The following is a 17,798-nucleotide window of genomic DNA, read 5'->3' as shown; positions in this document are numbered from 1 at the left end:
TGGCATATTCTAAGTACTTTTCATATTTAGCAGCTTTCTGACAAAAATTTGAAGAAAAATCTTATTTTCAAAGTTAACCTGTTTGTTCTGACCCCATAAGGCAAATAAATAGGAAATCAAACCAATTTTAAGCTTTTCTAATATTCATGCCAATATAACAGAATTGTGCAATGTTAAAAATATTGCATTATGAAACAAAAAAATACTATGCAAAGTTATGGTACTTAATATGAGTATGTACACTTTTCAAGTGGAACTCCATGTATGATGTATAAACAGGACTAAAGTTACGTTTTTCTGGTTATTGCAAAGATACCAGAGAAAATACATTGAGCTATATGTGAAAAAATAAAATAAAGTGTGTAAAAACATATTTAATAGCATCCAATAAGAAATACTAGGCTGGTGCAAAAGTAATTGTGGTTTTCAATAATACAAAAGCAAAATATTTGAATCATGTCTCATTTTTACAGAAAATTTGCTTTCCATTAAATTCTGTTCATGAGATATTGAATTATGTAATATACTACATAATAAGTACAATGATATAATTGCAATTAATTTTTAAGACTGACTTTAAAGATTATTTGAATATTTTCTTGTTACCTATAAAAGGTAACTTTAGTAAATTATATGCTTTTAAAACTTTCAGGAAGATAAAAATGCAATTATTTTTCTCAAAATCTAATGATTTATACTTTTAAGCAGCCTAGTACAGCTAACTAAGAAGTAAGACATTATTAGCTTGGTCCAGACTGTAACCAGGTCTCTGCCATCTGGACGTGTAAAGTGTGATGGAAAGTGTGTGCTTTTCTCAGAAAATGTGTCAGTTTTGTTCGTTAGAGCATCCTCCATCAGGACTTCTTAGTTGCAACTTTCTAGGTAAAACAGGTTATTTTATAAATTATTTCTCCACCTGTACCTTCTCTCATGTACCTATTGCACAGGTTCTTACCTACTATTTGGTAATATAATAATAGGCAAAAGTTGATGCCAAAACATAGGCCACATTATAAGGTAATGTATTGGAATTTTAACAAAATGTTCTGTGACAGGCCAGCATTTATAAAAGATATAAATTTCTATATCTTTTAAGCCATCCCACATAATAGGCTTTGTGCTTTACTTACATGAGGCTCACAGTATATTTCTATCAGCTCTTGTGATTGGTTAAATAGAAATAAGAAATACTTTTGAAAATCTATATCCATTTGACAAAAATATAACTCAATGTGGAAATTTTAAAATAAAAAGATCTAATTGTAATAAACACACCTCTTTCTAACTATTAATCTCCTTCAGCTATCAAATATAGTTTTGGATATTGGTCTGGTGATCAGTGGGGTAACTTGCATCATTTTTTTTAACAACCGTGTAAGTAACAAAAGTAGCCATGAATTCTTAATATGAATATTGAGTTTGGTGACTTGAGATCACATTTAATGGTTATAGGTCCACTTGCTAAAGATAATGGTATATTCCTAGGCCATAAGCCCCTGGAAATAGAGCCAGGTTGTAATAAAATAATATAGTTCTAACCTTGTTTTTTGTTATTCTATTAAAATCCAGCCCACGCTGTTGAGCACATGCATTTAGGTCCTGAAAGTCAGTAAGATAGGTTGAATTGTTCACAATATACCTGGGTGTTCATGCTCTCCTACAGAAGATAATTGCCATGGAGAGATAAACAGTAAAGAAATTTCTAGAGAATATACTTCAGGAAGAAGGAAAATGATACCAGAAAGATTTGAGCAATGAGAAGGAATAATGGGAAAAATAATTAGTAAACATTTAGTATGCTAAGGAAATATTTTTTAAAACATGATTAACAATGTCTACTTAGTGGATTTATTTTTTAAATGATAGAATTAAAATACTGAAAAAAAATTTAAGTCAGGATGGGGAGTGGCCATAGTTAAATATTCTAATTTTCAGGATTCAGAATTTATTCAGTAAGGCATTTTAATGATAACCCCTGAAACAATAAATATTGAGGATAAGCTCTTCAAAGTACAAGAAAGAAATAAAATGAAAACATAAAATAAACAAAGAAATATTCTTAATACAACCAAAAAATATATATCTATATGAAAGAAAAAAACGAGAAAAATCATGCATAGAAAAATGAGACAACTAAAAAGCAAATGTATGATGGTAGAAACTAATATAAATATATCATAAATTTTAATAAAAATGAGTGAACCAAATACTTCGTTTAAAAGACAGAGATATTGACACTAGATTCAAATAAAATTAAAATATATGCTATTTACCAGATGCTGCTTTTAAATATAAGGATGTGAAAGGGTTAAAAATAATGGTAAAAAAAAATACTAACCAAAAGAAAGCTAATAACTATAACAACTTCAGATAAAATTTCAAAATTAAAATGTGTTATCAGAGATAAAGAATATGTATTTCCTGAAAAAAAAAGTTTAATTTCTAGAAAGACTTTAAAATTATAAATTTATTTTGTAAAAAATAAAATAATTATACAATGTAAAAAGTAATAACTAATAGAATTAAAGACAGAATAAATACGTTTTTCAAAACTATGAGAGATTTAACATCTAATTCTCAACTATTGATAGGTCATGCAGATGAAAATTAGTAAAAGTTTAACTCTCACTCGTGAGTGAGAACATGCGGTGTTTGGTTTTCTGTTCCTGTGTTAGTTTGCTGAGAATGATGGTTTCCAGCTTCATCCATGTCCCTGCAAAGGACATGAACTCATCCTTTTTTATGGCTGCATAGAATTCCATGGTGTATATGTACCACATTTTCTTTATCCAGTCTATAGATCACAGGTTAACAGGTGCAGCAAACTACCATGGCACACGTATACCTATGTTACAAACCTGCCTGTTCTGCACATGTATCCTGGAACTGAAAAATAAAAATAAAAAATTAGTAAAAGTTTAGAAGATTTTAGATACACATTTAAAAGGCTTAATTATCCCTGAAAATGGCAAAAAAAAAAAAAAATTAAATGCACATTCAATTCCACAATTAGAAAATATATATTTTCTCCAGCATATAAGCATAATTTTTAAGATTGTCCCTGTCATGTACTAAGCCATGAAAAAGATGCAAAAAATTTTAATGAATAGTATTTTTAAGATTTGATTTAATTAAATATATTCACTTTTCAAAGTATAAATAAAGTATGAAGCTATACATTTTAAAACTTGTGAGATCAATGAAATGGAAGTAAAATGAAGGAAATAGGTAGCTGTATTACTCACGGTTCTTCAGAGCAACAGAATCAATAGGGGGTGTGTGTGTGTGTGTGTGTGTTGTGTAAAGAGAGAGAGAGACAGAAAGAGAAATGGAAGCACAGAGAAGGGGAGAAAAGAAGATTTGTTATAAGGAATCCATAAATCTTGCAAGTCTAAAGTCTACAGTGTAGCCCAGTAGGCTAGAGACCCAGGAGAGCTGATGGTACAGATGAGTTCTGAAAGCAGACTGCTGGAGAATTCCCTCTTACTCAGGGATGGCAGCTGGCTGCTTTGTTCTATTCAAACTTTCAACCGTCTGAATGAGGCCCACACACATTACAGAAAGCAATCAGCTTATTCAATGTTCACTAATTTAAATGATAATCTCATCCCCAAATACCCTTCATGTTGATACATAGAATTTAACCATTACAATAGCCTAAAATATTTAGCAATTCTAAAGGCTAATTAACTAAGTATCCAACTTAAGTTAGAAGAACAGAATGAAAACAAAGAAAGTAAAGGAAGATGATACAAGCACAAAAATTAATAAAATATATAAAACATATATTTGAAGTCAACAGAACCTGAAGTTGTTTATATGAGAAAAATTAAGAGTGAAACCTCTGGCTGAACTCACCAAAAAAGGACAAACTTTCAAATAAATACTGTTAGGAATAAAGAAAAAGGCATAACTACAAACCCACAAAGATTAGAAATTGAATGACAAATACGATGTCAAGTTTATGTAAATAAAATTGAAAAGTTCAAAGGAATATAAAAGCTCCTTGAAAAATACATCAAACATGGCTCAAGAAAAAGGAGAAAATAGGAGTAATTACATAGACATTGAAGATATTCAATGAATAATTTAAAATCTTTCCAGAAAGAGATCAACAGTTCCAGATAAATGTATAAGAAACAAATTAATCCAAAATCACCTAAACATATTCATAAAAAAGAAAAAGTAGAAACACTTCACAATTACTCCATGAATTCAGAATAACTTTGATGCCAAATACCAACAAAAACAGCGCTAGAAGAAAACTTAAGATCTTATGAACATAGATGCAAAAAATTCTAAACAAAATATTAGCCAACCTAAAATCAGAAAACAGTTTGGAAGAAGAACAATTTGAGAAGTGTTTCTCTACCACAGTAAGATCTATTATAAAGTATAAAATAGTAATAATAATCAAAATATATACTATCAAAACAGAGATAGTCATGTTCACCAACAGAACTAAATTGCAATGGCAGAAATAAATCCATTTATACATGAAAACTTGAAAGCATAATATTGTAGATTATTGAGGAAAGGATGTATCATTCCGTAAATGATGCGCTGACCATTGATTTTTGATATGGAATAAAAAATTTAATTATGATTCTGATGCAGGATTTTTCTCAGCCCCTCCACTGAACTCACAACAGGGGTGGTCCTTCTACTTGGCCTGCTGTGCTGAACCTCTTGCAGGAGGGATCATGTGAGCAAGCAACTGTGGGACCCAGTTGGCCGCTCTGGACCCCAACATAGTAACTACCTGTGTGCGGGGACTGTGGCCAGACCAGGTGTAAGCAAGTGAGTGGTGCTCTAATGCCCACACGGGAGCAAGCTGCATCCCGGTCCCGCGGCCAGAGCAGGTGCAAGGGTGCCTGCGACCCTGAAGCTGCAGAGAAGGTGTTACAGTGCTCCTTTAGTTCTGCCATCCACAGTCCGACAGACAGTGGCATGTTAGCAGCTCAGCTGGCCCCTTGCCTCATCACATGGGGCAGCTACCCACCCCTGGCAAGGGAAAGGGCCAGTGTGACAGCCTTTTCTAGGTATGCATACTTGGAGGGTCCTGAGTTCTTGTCCAGCATCCAAGAAGAAAGAGGTCACATGAATGGTTGAAAGGTGGTGAAGACAGAAAATGTTACTGAGCGATGAAAATGGCTCTCAGTGGAGAGGAAAGCTGGAGAGGGGACAGGAAGTTCAAGTTGTCTTTTCCCTAAAGTCAGGTTGCTTCTCCCTTTACCGACTGAGTCTGGGGTCTTTAAAGGCACAGGATGGGGAGTGCATGTTGATTGGTTTGTGAGTATTCAAAGAAGTTTAAAGCAAAGGCACCACTCAAAGGTGGGCATGACAGTGTAGAAAACCAGTTAAGAATGTAAAATAGGTGAAGGGTGGGGACCAATCAGAAGAAAGCATGCCAAACAGGAAGACAAGTTCTCAATCTAGTCCAAGGATTTAATTTGTAGCTTAGCTTTCCGGCTTCCGGCTTTAAACTGTCTTCAGATTGTAGGTGGGGTTTCACCTGGTACCCATTCCCACCTGCCTAGGCATTTGTCTGCCTCCTGTCACTATCATGTACCCCTCTGAAGAGGTACATTTAACTGCCAGTAGAATAGGGGTGAAGACCAACCTTAACTGCTTCCTGCTGACGGAGGGCACTATTTTGGGAAAACAGCAGTCAAATTTCCCTCAGAGGACTATCTAAGGGTCCCCACTAAAAGGAACACATCTTTTGAGGCTCTGGTTACATGATCATTTGGAGTTTGATGGGTTATTAGAAGACATATATCAAAATGAAACAAGGTGGATACGGAAAGCTCAAAAATCCCAAGACTGCTGATACCCCCAAATGACTGGTTGCTATAGTTATGCTTGCTAAGATTTGGGTGCATGGGGCTTGGTTTGGTTACCTCCCTTGGTCTTATTTTCACAAAGAATGAAGCCTCCAGGTTATGGGCACCATATTTACTCCTGGCAGCATTTGCAGGAATAATTGCCCAGAACTAGAATATTGATCCAGATTTTTTACATTACCCATCCCCTCTGTTTCTTCTGACTGGCAGCCAGAGATTACTCGTTGGTTCACAGGAATAAGCAGGGTTAGGCCTAAATGTAGGCAAAAACTTAAAAACAACTAATGAGACTAGAATTTAATGATAAGAGTATGGTAAGTTTTGAAACATATTTTTTCTCTCTCCAGTCTTCATTTTTGTTAAGAACAAATCATGATAGTATTGAGTCATTTGCAAAATAAACTTTAGTCTTATACTTGGCCTGATTATTTGCATAAAGTGCAGCAAGAATAATTGTTTTTCACACAGACCTTTTAAATTGGCTTTGATGGAACTCTGCTCCACAAGGAAGATCAGATAAAACTTTTTAAAGCCAAGCCCAGCCTTGGGTTTGTACCCTCAAATATCTATGAGTTGGGTAATTCCTATCTTCTTGAGGTCTCAAGAACATGGGGCTCCTGGGCCTGTTAGAAAGTGACATTCTTTACTCACCACAGGTTAGAAACCCTGTACAGGGACTGTGTAGAGAAGATGTGAGGCCTTTTTCCAAGGGGCTTTTATTGGCTCTTCAAGTTAAGCTTGATTCCTTAAAGGGAAGCGCACCCTTCCAGTCAAAGGCTTGGTAAAACAAAGAGTTTCCAATTGTGTGCTGTTGCAAAACAAGATGAATTTTTATTGCACTCATGCAAATAACTATATTGCGATAGGTTAAGAATATTCACAAACAGTCTCCAATTTCTGGAGAAGCCAGGCGGAAAGAAACAAATATGCTCCAAATGTTGTTCAAAGGAGTACACCTTACTCAATTATTAAGGATTGTAAACGGCTCAAAATAAATGTGACTCTGAAAAACAAAAACAAAACAAGGATCAGCAACATTTTAAACAAAACATTAAAAAGATTACTTTAGTTTTCTATTAGTTCAGTCAACTTTGCTAACTCTTGTTCTGCCTGATAGCGATGAACATTTCAGCTCTTCATGAGTCCTGTGTGTTTTCTTCTATTCCAATGTCACAGTCTCCAAAGATATCAGAAAGGTGCATTTAAGAGCACCTGTCAAAGTCCTATAGTTGATTTAAATCATCTTTTGGACAGGATCAAAGCAAGAGAACAATTGTCTGTGAATGACAAAATATCCAGGGTAGTTACAGTCAAAAACACAATTGACAAAGAAATTTGGTTATTTCTGTAGCTTACAATAACTTAACATAATAACCTTAATTATGAATGACAGGATATACTCAGATATTAGGATTTTGGAAATCCCACACAATTTTGGAACATATATTAATATTATTGACCAAAATATATCCTGAAGAGGACTAAATCTTATTTTTATTTTGGCAATCCCATGTAACTAAGCTTGTCAAATAATCCTGTTTACCTCTCTTTTGGATGCTCCAAGGGTCTTCTGTAGCATCCAAAAGTTAGGGGTCAGAAAAGATAATTTTGAGGCTGAAATTTAATTTTCAGAAGCCTACCAAATAGGTTAAAGGTTTAAAACACTCGATATTATGGAATAGAATTCCAGATTACCATGTCATTTATTTTAGCCAAAATGATGACTCAAAAATTTTAAAACAAGGCAAAAACCTTTATTCATTAAGAGGGAAGACTTAGCTTTCCAAACAATCTGTCTTTAATATTACATGAAAATCCTGTTCAAGAAAGAGAAAGCCAAATTTCACCCTTGCATTAGTCTACTATTAATGTCAACCTCAATTTTTAATGAAACCTTATAGATAATTCTATCCAATCTTAACCGGTCTGACCACGAGGTGAGATTCTTGTAAACCTTTTATAACCCTTCACAAATTTTTGTTAAAGAGCATACCAGTGCATTAAGAAAAGTTTGTTGTGGTATTTCAATGCTCAATTTATGGAAAAACCATATAATACCATTTTGAATTTAGTTAATATGTTCACACACATAACACATATATGATTACACAGACAGAAGATCCTTCACCTGCCAATCTCTGAATTGGATTATTGGCCTCAGGGTGGAGCCCTTCAAGAAGCAGGGCTAGGAAAGCATGCAGTTTCCAGGGCCTAATAAACAGACATTGCTGGAAGACAAAAACAGATTTTGAGAGGGATCTATCTGTTTTTTATTCTGGGAGTTCCATAAAAAAACAGAGGTGTTTCCCCTCACGCCTCCAAAAAATGAGGTCCATGGTACCTTCTCTCTGTTTTTCCCAAGGAGTCTCATGCTCTCAGAAGTTATCCTAGGACCTCTTTTGTGTGCACTGTGAGTGACAAGACAAAATGGAGAAAAATAATTCAGTCAACTGAGATAAAAATCATTTTCCAGAAAAACAAGATCCAAGAAGAGAAAAACTTAAAGGCCTTTTAAATATACCTATAGCTTTGATATCCACTTTTAAATAAGTCTATTTTTAACCATAACATTTTTTAAGAGACTCTTTTTTTTTTTTTTCTTTTTTGACAGAGTCATCCTGCGAGCTCAGGCTGGAGTGCAGTGGTGCAATCTCACCTCACTGGAACCTCCACCTCCCGGGTTCAAGCGATTCTGCCTCAGCCTCCCAAGCAGCTGGCATTATAGGCATGCACCACCATGCTCAGCTAATTTTGTAATTTTAGTAGAGATGGGTTTTTACCGTATTGGCCAGGCTAGTCTTGAACTCCTGACCTCAAGTGATCCACCCACCTCAGCCCCCCAAATTGCTGGGATTACAGGCATGAGCCACCATGCCAGGCCAAGAGACTCCTTTTAAATCCATTGTTACCTGACTTTAGCCATGCCAAGCAGCCAATATTTCTGGCTTTTTAACGTTACCAAAAGTAACCTCACAGGTGAAACCAATACGCCTTAACTAAGGTTATGACTTAACTGCAAGTATACGAGGTATTTTCAAAAAGGTGGTAAGTAGTTTTTGCAAAATCTAGAATCTTTAAAGATAGCTCAGAGAAAGGAAGGTTTAAGAAAGAAGCTAGAAGTTATTCATGGAGGGGAAGAGAATCAGCAAATGGTAAAAGTCACACAGATATTAACCAGAAAGTACTCATTCTTTAAGTCAGGATTGAACCCAGGTCACCATTGTAAAATAGTAGAGACCAAAAGAAAGTATTGCCATGTGGTTGCAAGGTTAAACTCCCAAGGATGTAAAAGAAAATGGAGATTTCAGATCTTTACAGTGATCTTGACTATTGCTTTTACCAGTTTGCCCAGGGAGAGAGAGGCCAGAAGTCCAAATGGAAAAAAAAAAAAAACAAAAAAACCTTTATTGCTGGCATGTCCAGCTTCTGTTGGGGAAATTAACTTTCCCCAGTTTCGAGAATGCGAATGCATCTGAGGGGAGCATCCTGTGGTATAGGGATACAATAATGCATCTGTGAAGAGAAGACAGAGGAGGAAAAAAGAAAAAAAGGGAGTTTGTTTTTGTTTTTTTCAAAGGAGTCTCATTGATTTAGGAGGAATTCAAGAGAGGTACAGATTGTGAAGATGATTGTTTACCCACCTGGAAAGAAGGGAAAAGAGGTGTCCCTCAATTCCTTTATCTTCCCAGTGAATACCCAGGGAACATGAGGGAGAGAAGGAAAAGGCATCCTCCATCTTCCTTCCTTCCTTATATCCCAGAGTTCCAGTGACCTCAGCAGGGTGCTGCTCATGGGTGTCAATGCAGCTTTCACTATGTTAACAGGGGGCCTACAGGGTGAGAATTATCCACACCCACCCATGTGCTGCCTTCCCCTATGCTGTCAATAACCTCTGAGTTCCCCAGACCTCATTTATGCCATGGATACTAGCATGACCTGTATCTATTAAATGAGGGGGCCTAATCAGCAGGAATTAGTCATGCTCACCTGTGCTGTGGCCTTTGAATTCTGTTTTTGCCTGCCTTTGGATCCCTCAGATCTAGTTTTCCTTTCTAGGGCTTCAACCCAAAGCTTGGAATTGTGTTTGGGAAAAAAAATTCTCTCAGCAGGTGCATGGATTCATATAAATTAAGTCCCAGGTGGCCTTTGCCAGATTTGCAGCCAGAGCCAGCAGGGTCCCTCCTCCATTGCTTCCCTATCATAAGCAAGTGCTAAGGTAGTGGGAAAAAATCCTATCTCACAGAAAAGCTCCCAGTATTTGCAGGGCTATCTGAACTCCTGACATGGTGGAGAACAACTAAAACAAAAAGAGCTTAAGGGCAGGGCAGGGAGGTGCCTAGGGAAAAAACCTCTTGCTCTATGCAAATGGATTCTTTCAACCGGCGAAAAACTTAATTGCTGTACCCTCATTGCCCTAAGAACAGATGGAAATCACATTGTTCTGAATTGCATAGCTGATGACTGGGCCAAATGCTCATTCTAGCCAGTAATATTTTTGCAGTTTCCAGCAACATCCTTAACATTATAAAAGAAGAGATGGGAGCCATTTCAAACGGTGAATGAAGGAAGGAAAAATACCATAGAAAAGCCAGGGGTCTCTACTTAGCCTGCCACACTCAACCCCTCACAGGAGGGATCACGTGAGTGAGTGAGTGAGTGCAGGATCCAGCCGGATGCTCTGGGTGCCAACCCAGGAGCAAGCTCTGTGCAAGGACTGCACGGCCAGACCAGGCATGGGGGTGCCTGTGACTCCAAAGCCCCAGAGGGGGTGTTACAGTGTTCCTATAGTTTTGCTGTTCACAGTCTGACAGACGGTAATGTGTTAACAGCTCGGCTGGGCCCTTGCCTCATCGCATGGGGCAGCTGCCCTCTGCTGGCAAAGGCAAGGGCCAGTGTGACAGCCTTTTCTGGGTACGTGCACTTGGTGGGTCCTGAGCTCTTGTCCAGTGTCCAAGAAGAATGAGGTCACAGGAGTGATTGAAGGATGGCGAAGCTGGAGAATTTTACTTAGCAATGAAAACAGTTCTCAGTGAGAGGGGAGAGGTGAACTGGAGAGGGGACAGGAAGGGCAGGTCGTCTTCCTTAAGTCAGGTCATCTCTCCCTCTATTGACTGAGTCTGAGGTCTTTTTAGGTGCAGGATGAGAAGTACATGCTGATTGGTTTGTGAGTATGTGAAAAAGTTTAAAGCAAAAGCACTGCTCAAAGGTGGGCACAACAGTGCCCATTAGGAAAGGGTAGGTATATGTAAAATAGGTGAAGGGTGGGGACCAATCAGTGGAAAGCATGCCAAACAGGAAGACATGTTCTCAATCTGGTCTTAGGATTTAACTTGTAACTTGGCTTTCAGGCTTTAAACTGTGTCAGCTTGGAGGTAGGGTTTCACCAGATACCCACTCCTATCTGCCTAGGCTTTGCATTGCCTCCTATCACTATCAATTTCTAGCTTACATCAGGTGCAAGATCCAATTCCATGTATGTTTAAAAGTTTAAATGTACAGGCAATATTTCAAGTACTTGAAGACAATATAAGAAAGTATTTCATTTCCCTGGAATAGCAATATTTTCATTTGTTTGTTTTTGAGACAGGGTCTGGTTCTGTCAACCAGGCTGGAGTGCAGTGCTGCAATCTTGGCTCACCGCAAACTCCACCTCCTGGGTTCAAGCAATTCTCATGCCTCAGACTCCCAAGTAGCTGGGATTACCGGCACACGCCACCAAGTCCAGCTAATTTTTGTATTTTTAGTAGAGACAAGGTTTTGCCATATTGCCCGGGCTGGGTCTTGAACTCCCGACCTCAAATAATTCACCCACTTCAGTCTCCCAAAGTGCTGGGATTGCAGGCATGAGCCACTGCACCTAGCAGAGGAAGAATTTGTTAAGCAAGATATGGAAACTAGTAACCACAAATTAAAAGTTTGCTACAATGACATGAAAATTAAGAACTGTACATCAGAAGACTAGATAAAGAATGTAAAAATGAAGCCACAAATTGAAATAAGATATTTTCAACACATTTATCTAATGGAAGACTAGAATTGAGAATATATAAGGAACTTCTACATATCAAGAAGACAAAAACACAATACAAAAATGGGTAATAGACATGAAAATACTATTTAACAGTAAAGGAAGCAGAAGGGATGAAAGCACAAGAATCATATTAAATCTTATTAGGTAATGAGATTAATAAAACATCATTTTACATACACATAATTGGCAATTAAATTTATTAACATGAAGTGTTAGCAAGCTTGTGAACCAATAAGAAATCTTACACACCATTGGCAGGAATGTAAATTGATACAATTACTTTGGAAAACAATTTAGAATTCTTTTGTAAATATTCAAAAACTCCATGACTAGCAATCCCCTTTCTAAATATCTACCATTAAGAAATTCTTATATTATGTTCACCAGAAAACATTTAAAGACTATAGATGCATTATTCATAATACAAAAAAAAATTCTGGAAAATAATCCAAATATCTCTGAACAGAAGAATGGGTAAATATAATGTGGTATATTCTTACAATGATATTTCAAACTGTCATTGTTAAAAATCTGTAAAATGCAGTATTTTATATGCAACAACTTGGATACATTTTGGGCACATAGTACCAGTGGGAAAAAGTTCTGGTCACTGAAGCTTACTTCTACAGTAATGATACCATTTTTTGTTATTCTAGCCTAGAGACTCAAGAGAAAAAATAGTTGCCCCATATATGGGCTAAATTATCACCAGAATTTTTCTGTTTATTAAATCATTTTAGTAAATATCCTAATGTGTATATACATTAGTAGATTGTCATGTAAGTAACACACAAAAAAGAAGGAAAGAATAACATTTTAGATTCACAAACATCTTAATAACAATGATTGGATATAATTGTAATATATCATATTGATGATATAGACAAGGGACCATGAACAGGAAATTCCTTTTATTCTTTCTTACCTTAATTTATAGATATATCTTTAGCTGTCATTTTTGTTTGTAACCATACACCCAAGTATTTTATATAATTTTCTAGACAATTTGATGCCTTAGAGTCAAATAAGACAACTAACTCTAATCATGAATTCTGATAACCTTTGTACAGTTATTATGTATTCCAAATAAAGATTAGATTTACAAATTGACTTTATATGCATGGCTTTTCAACTCCAGAAGAACTTTCCTCTGGAAATATATGAATCTATTACCCTTAGTGCAATTGGTCCTTGTTCTTTTTGTTTGTAACCATACATTCAATTATTATAGATCGTTTTCTGGACAATTTTATGGCTGAGTACAGCTAACCATGATTCTGAATTCTGATAACCTTTGCACAGTAATTATATGTTGCAAATAAAGCTTATAGTTGAAGATTGAATTCATATACATGAGTTTTCAACTTCAGGAGAACATTCCTCTTGAAATACATAAAGCTATTACCCCTAGTGTCATCTGCTTAAGACTACTTGAAGAGAAAGTAGGAAACTAGAAGACATTCAGTAGGCATCTTCTAAACAATAGAAGTAGCAGCGACCCTGTAATGTCTTGCCACAGAGATGGACACCAGCCCCACTGAATGTAATGGAGCTGAAGTTCCCAACTCTGTCAAAACCCACAGGCACCATGATGGCCAGTGTCATGTGCTGTGGTGTAACTGTACCCGATGCCTTTTCTGCTGCAATTATTCTCTCTAGAAATTGTAAGAACAACAGCATCTGTTTTCAAGACAGAAAACGACTAAAAGCCACTATCAGGTACAAACAGTAGCCTGGCCTTTGAATCATTAGGAAAAGGTAATTAACCTTGTTTCAGCCTCTAAAGATATACTGTCAAAGGAAAAAAAAATCTCTGCAAAGTAAACAAATCTCACTAGTTTCTTTGACTTGTATTCCAAATTAGTGCTTCTGGCCTTTTCTTAAAACTTTAAGCATCACAAGGAAATCAGCTGGAAGGGAATCATGTGCTGATCAAGTCCTTAAAAGGCAGAAACATTCACTGAAGTGAAAAGGATTAGTAAAGGGTGGAAAAAAGACCAGCCCCCCCGCCCCTAGTTTGGGTGAGCAGATTTGGGATTAATAATCAGGCAGCAATCCGCATGCAATTAACAGTTCGGACGTGAGAGGACAAGAAACACAAGCAAATATAAAACATTCAATTCTAAGAGAAGTTCATCAGAGACATCCTTCAGGATTGTAAGGTACTGGAAAGAAGTCCTATGGGGAGTGGGTGGACTCCTGCCAAAACTCCATTAGTGTAAGGGACTTTAAATCACAGAAATTAACTTGCTGGAAATCTGTTCCCAATTCTTCCTTCAGCTCCAAGATTAAATTAATGTAATTAATGATGGTGACCTGCTAATTCATGCTTTTGATAACTGATATCTAGTATGTGTGTGTGTGTGTGTATATATATATATATATATATATATATATATATATAAAAGAAAACAAAAAGACGAGGACAGGTAATTTAATTATGTGGGTATCACACATGTAGGTGTTATATATGTCGAATTTTAAAGGTAAATTACTACTTTTATTATTTGTGTGAAATGTCATTTTACATATGGATTCCATTTTGAAGGTGGTTTGGGAAGGGTGCATACCATTTTAAGTACCAAGAAAAACTTGCATAATCTCATTTTACTTTCTCTTTTTCAGCTGGATTTTCCTCTACGTGCTTCAGTCTTCTCTACACAAAGGGCTGCAAACCAGATATTTGTTTTGCACGCTTACTTCAAGCAGAATGAGTGCTCCTAAACTCCTCTCTTTGGGCTGTATCTTCTTCCCCTTGCTGCTTTTTCAGCAGGCCCGGGCTCAATTCCCAAGAGAGTGTGTCAGTGTTGAGGCTTTGAGAAGTGGTATGTGTTGCCCAGACCTGTCCCCCGTGTCTGGGCCTGGGACAGACCGCTGTGGCTCATCATCAGGGAGGGGCAGATGTGAGGCAGTGACTGCAGACTCCCGGCCCCACAGCCCTCAGTATCCCCATGATGGCAGAGATGATCGGGAGGTCTGGCCCTTGCGCTTCTTCAATAGGACATGTCACTGCAATGGCAATTTCTCAGGACACAACTGTGGGACATGCCGTCCTGGCTGGAGAGGAGCTGCCTGTGACCAGAGGGTTCTCATAGGTAAGTGGAGATATGAATAAGTTCATAAGTCCTGCATGAGACTCAAGGCTCTTAATAAAATCTTAAATCATTTGAGCTGGAGGAATACCTGGAAATCATATAGCTCAACCCTCTCTTTTCATAGTTGAGGAAACCGAGGCTTAGAAAGGTTAAGAAACTTGTTTAATGTGAAGGGTTGGAGTTGAAGCTCAGAACTTCTGATCAATATTTTCTTCTGAAACATTTGTTGAGCAACCACTATATCCTAGGAACTGTGTTAGGTATTATGACTAGTCAATTCAGTAACTCCTTCAGGTAAACATGTTAATTGTCATAGATGAGGTTCAGAAAGTTCAAATCCACACAGCTGATATTTAGTAAACCTGGAATTTGTGCTGAGATCTATCTAGCCCTTATATTTTAGTTCTGCAACTACCCCTGCTGACCCTTAAAGAAGTTTCTCACCATGATTATCAAATTCAGCATTTGAGATGAAGAGTTTGGCCTGCAGACTAAATAGCATTAAATAACAAAGCACTAAACAGTAACGGCCAACAATATTTGATTGTGTTCTATGTGCGAGATAGTAGACTAAGGGTTTAAATGAACATGTATTGAGTCTTTACTATGAGTTAGGCCTTGGGCTAATTGCTTTTTATGTGTGTGCTCTTTGAACTTTCATTTCTATAAAACAAGTATTATTTTTATCCACATTTTAATGATTTAAAAAAAAACTAAGGCTTGGAAAATTGTGCCCAAAGTCATAGAATAATTCTCTGGTCTTAACTACTATGTTATATCATCTAATTTTGAAAGATTTGTAATGTTAAAAAGACAGAAAATTCCAACAAAAATGCCAACAGTGGGCAGAAATCAACATGACAAGGTCACAGAAACATAAAATCCATAGGTAAGATTAAAGAAAGGTAGTATAAATCATGCAGTAAATTGGAGAGAGAAAAGGGAAGAAAGAGAGAGAAAGCAGGCTTGAAGAAAGGGTTTTAGTTAAGGATATTTTTTAAAGTGTAAAATAATTTAAAACGCATTTGAACAGATGGATAAATGGGTCGTGATGTGTTACAAGATGATTATGCTCTTTCTCTACCCATCCCCGCAAGGCAGATGTTTTCATGCTTGAATTTTGTATCCCTAAAGTCAGGAGAAATCTTCTGGACTTAAGTAAAGAAGAAAAGAACCACTTTGTCCAGGCCCTGGATATGGCAAAGCGCACAACTCACCCTTTATTTGTCATTGCCACCAGGAGATCAGAAGAAATATTGGGGCCAGATGGCAACACACCACAATTTGAGAACATTTCCATTTATAACTACTTTGTTTGGACACACTATTACTCAGTCAAAAAGACTTTTCTTGGGGTAGGGCAGGAAAGCTTTGGTGAAGTGGATTTCTCTCATGAGGGACCAGCTTTTCTCACATGGCACAGGTACCACCTCCTGCGTCTGGAAAAAGACATGCAGGTACGTAAGAAGCATTTCAGTTTTCAGACTCTTTACAGACAAGATGCCTTGTTTGTAAGTCATTTTAATTCACTAGTTTTCAGAACCATCAGAACATTTGATGAAAAAGCAATTTTATGTTACTAACCTGTCTTTGGCAATTTCGTTTTCTCCTTATTTTGGTTACTTATTAATTAATCTTTATCTTGGTGAAGTGAAAATAAAGTAAAATCAATAATGAGCAAAATGAGACATTTGCAGGAATGAATTAAAAGTTTAAAAATATTTTGCAGTTTCATTGAAAACATGACTTTCATAAAGCTTGAAACAGAAGAATCTCATTTGCTTGTCTTCCTTCTCTACTAAATATAAGCAGATTCCTCCACCTGGTCAAACGATGTGGGTTAGAGACCTCAATCTTTCCAGTCCCAAATGTATATCTCATCATTCCAGCGATGATTCCTTCCAGCATGGTATAGGGTTTAAATCATGAAAAATAATTCCTTTCAATTTAGACTTTCATATTTTCACTGAACTATATTTTTCCACATTCCCTACCCTTTGAGTCTTACAGAAGAAACCTATTAAAATATCACATCACTATATAAGAGGACAGATATTTTAATTTGCTTGGCTATAGTAATCACTTTACTATGTATATTTATATCAAAGCACCATGTTGTTCACCTAAAATATGTAAAATTTGAAAAAAAAGTTGAAAAATATCAAAATAATTATATCAGTCAGGCAATATTTTTAGTGAAAAGACATTGGCTTTTTATTTGGCACAAAGTGAACCTCAACTCAAGCAGCCATTTCATGCTTATTTTCTAAGCAGATAAGCTTCAAACATATTAAAGTATCTAGTTATGTAGATTCTTTACTCTTATTTCTTTTACCAACTGCTCTGTTCCTTGAGAAAAATATTGAAATTTTAAAATAAAAGTTTAAGTTGTTAGATTCAACTAGGAAATCCACAAAGTAAAGCTGTTTTCTGTGTGAAATAACAGCAATGAATCTCCCCCTTCAAGTTAAGATACAAAAATTAAGCTAAAAATATCTGAAGATGGGAAAGGTGTTTAGATTCATTTATTAATTTGCAGAATGCTGTGCCAGCATTATTCTGAGAAAAAATAAATGGTTAGAAGAGAGAGAATTAATGCACTAAAATACAGGATAAAATATTCGTTTGAAAGTACACTATCCATTTGCAGTTTGAGAGTGATTAAATGAATTCATCTGATACTCTGAATGTCATATTTTATAGCTCTGATTGCACGTAAGACATTTAGTAGATTATGAGTAGATAAATCTGTCATTTGTAATTGACTGCAGATCTTCATGTCTTCAAGTCATTTTCTCATGGGCACACCAAAATGAAAGGGCAGGT

At 36.4% G+C, this 17,798-nt stretch overlaps 1 protein-coding gene across 2 annotated transcripts in view; it reads left to right on the top strand.

The window, feature by feature from the left end:
• The window catches only part of TYRP1 (tyrosinase related protein 1), a 47,475-nt gene that overhangs the window by 14,954 nt on the left and 14,723 nt on the right, over positions 1-17,798 (top strand). The window contains exons 1-3 of one of the 2 annotated variants that reach the window (XM_054501489.2): positions 13,915-14,039; positions 14,503-14,972; positions 16,107-16,429. In XM_054501489.2, coding sequence (XP_054357464.1) covers positions 14,588-14,972; positions 16,107-16,429 — 708 coding nt within the window. In that variant the 5' untranslated portion in view covers positions 13,915-14,039; positions 14,503-14,587. Of the gene's footprint in view, positions 1-13,914; positions 14,040-14,502; positions 14,973-16,106; positions 16,430-17,798 lie in introns of those variants that run through there. The other variant, XM_063650423.1, reaches the window with a different exon arrangement.

The sequence above is a fragment of the Pongo pygmaeus genome, chromosome 13 (assembly GCF_028885625.2).
Source record: "Pongo pygmaeus isolate AG05252 chromosome 13, NHGRI_mPonPyg2-v2.0_pri, whole genome shotgun sequence".
Lineage (NCBI taxonomy): Eukaryota > Metazoa > Chordata > Mammalia > Primates > Hominidae > Pongo > Pongo pygmaeus.
Note: the sequence above shows the minus strand (reverse complement) of the source record. Positions and strands in the feature narration are given on the sequence as shown.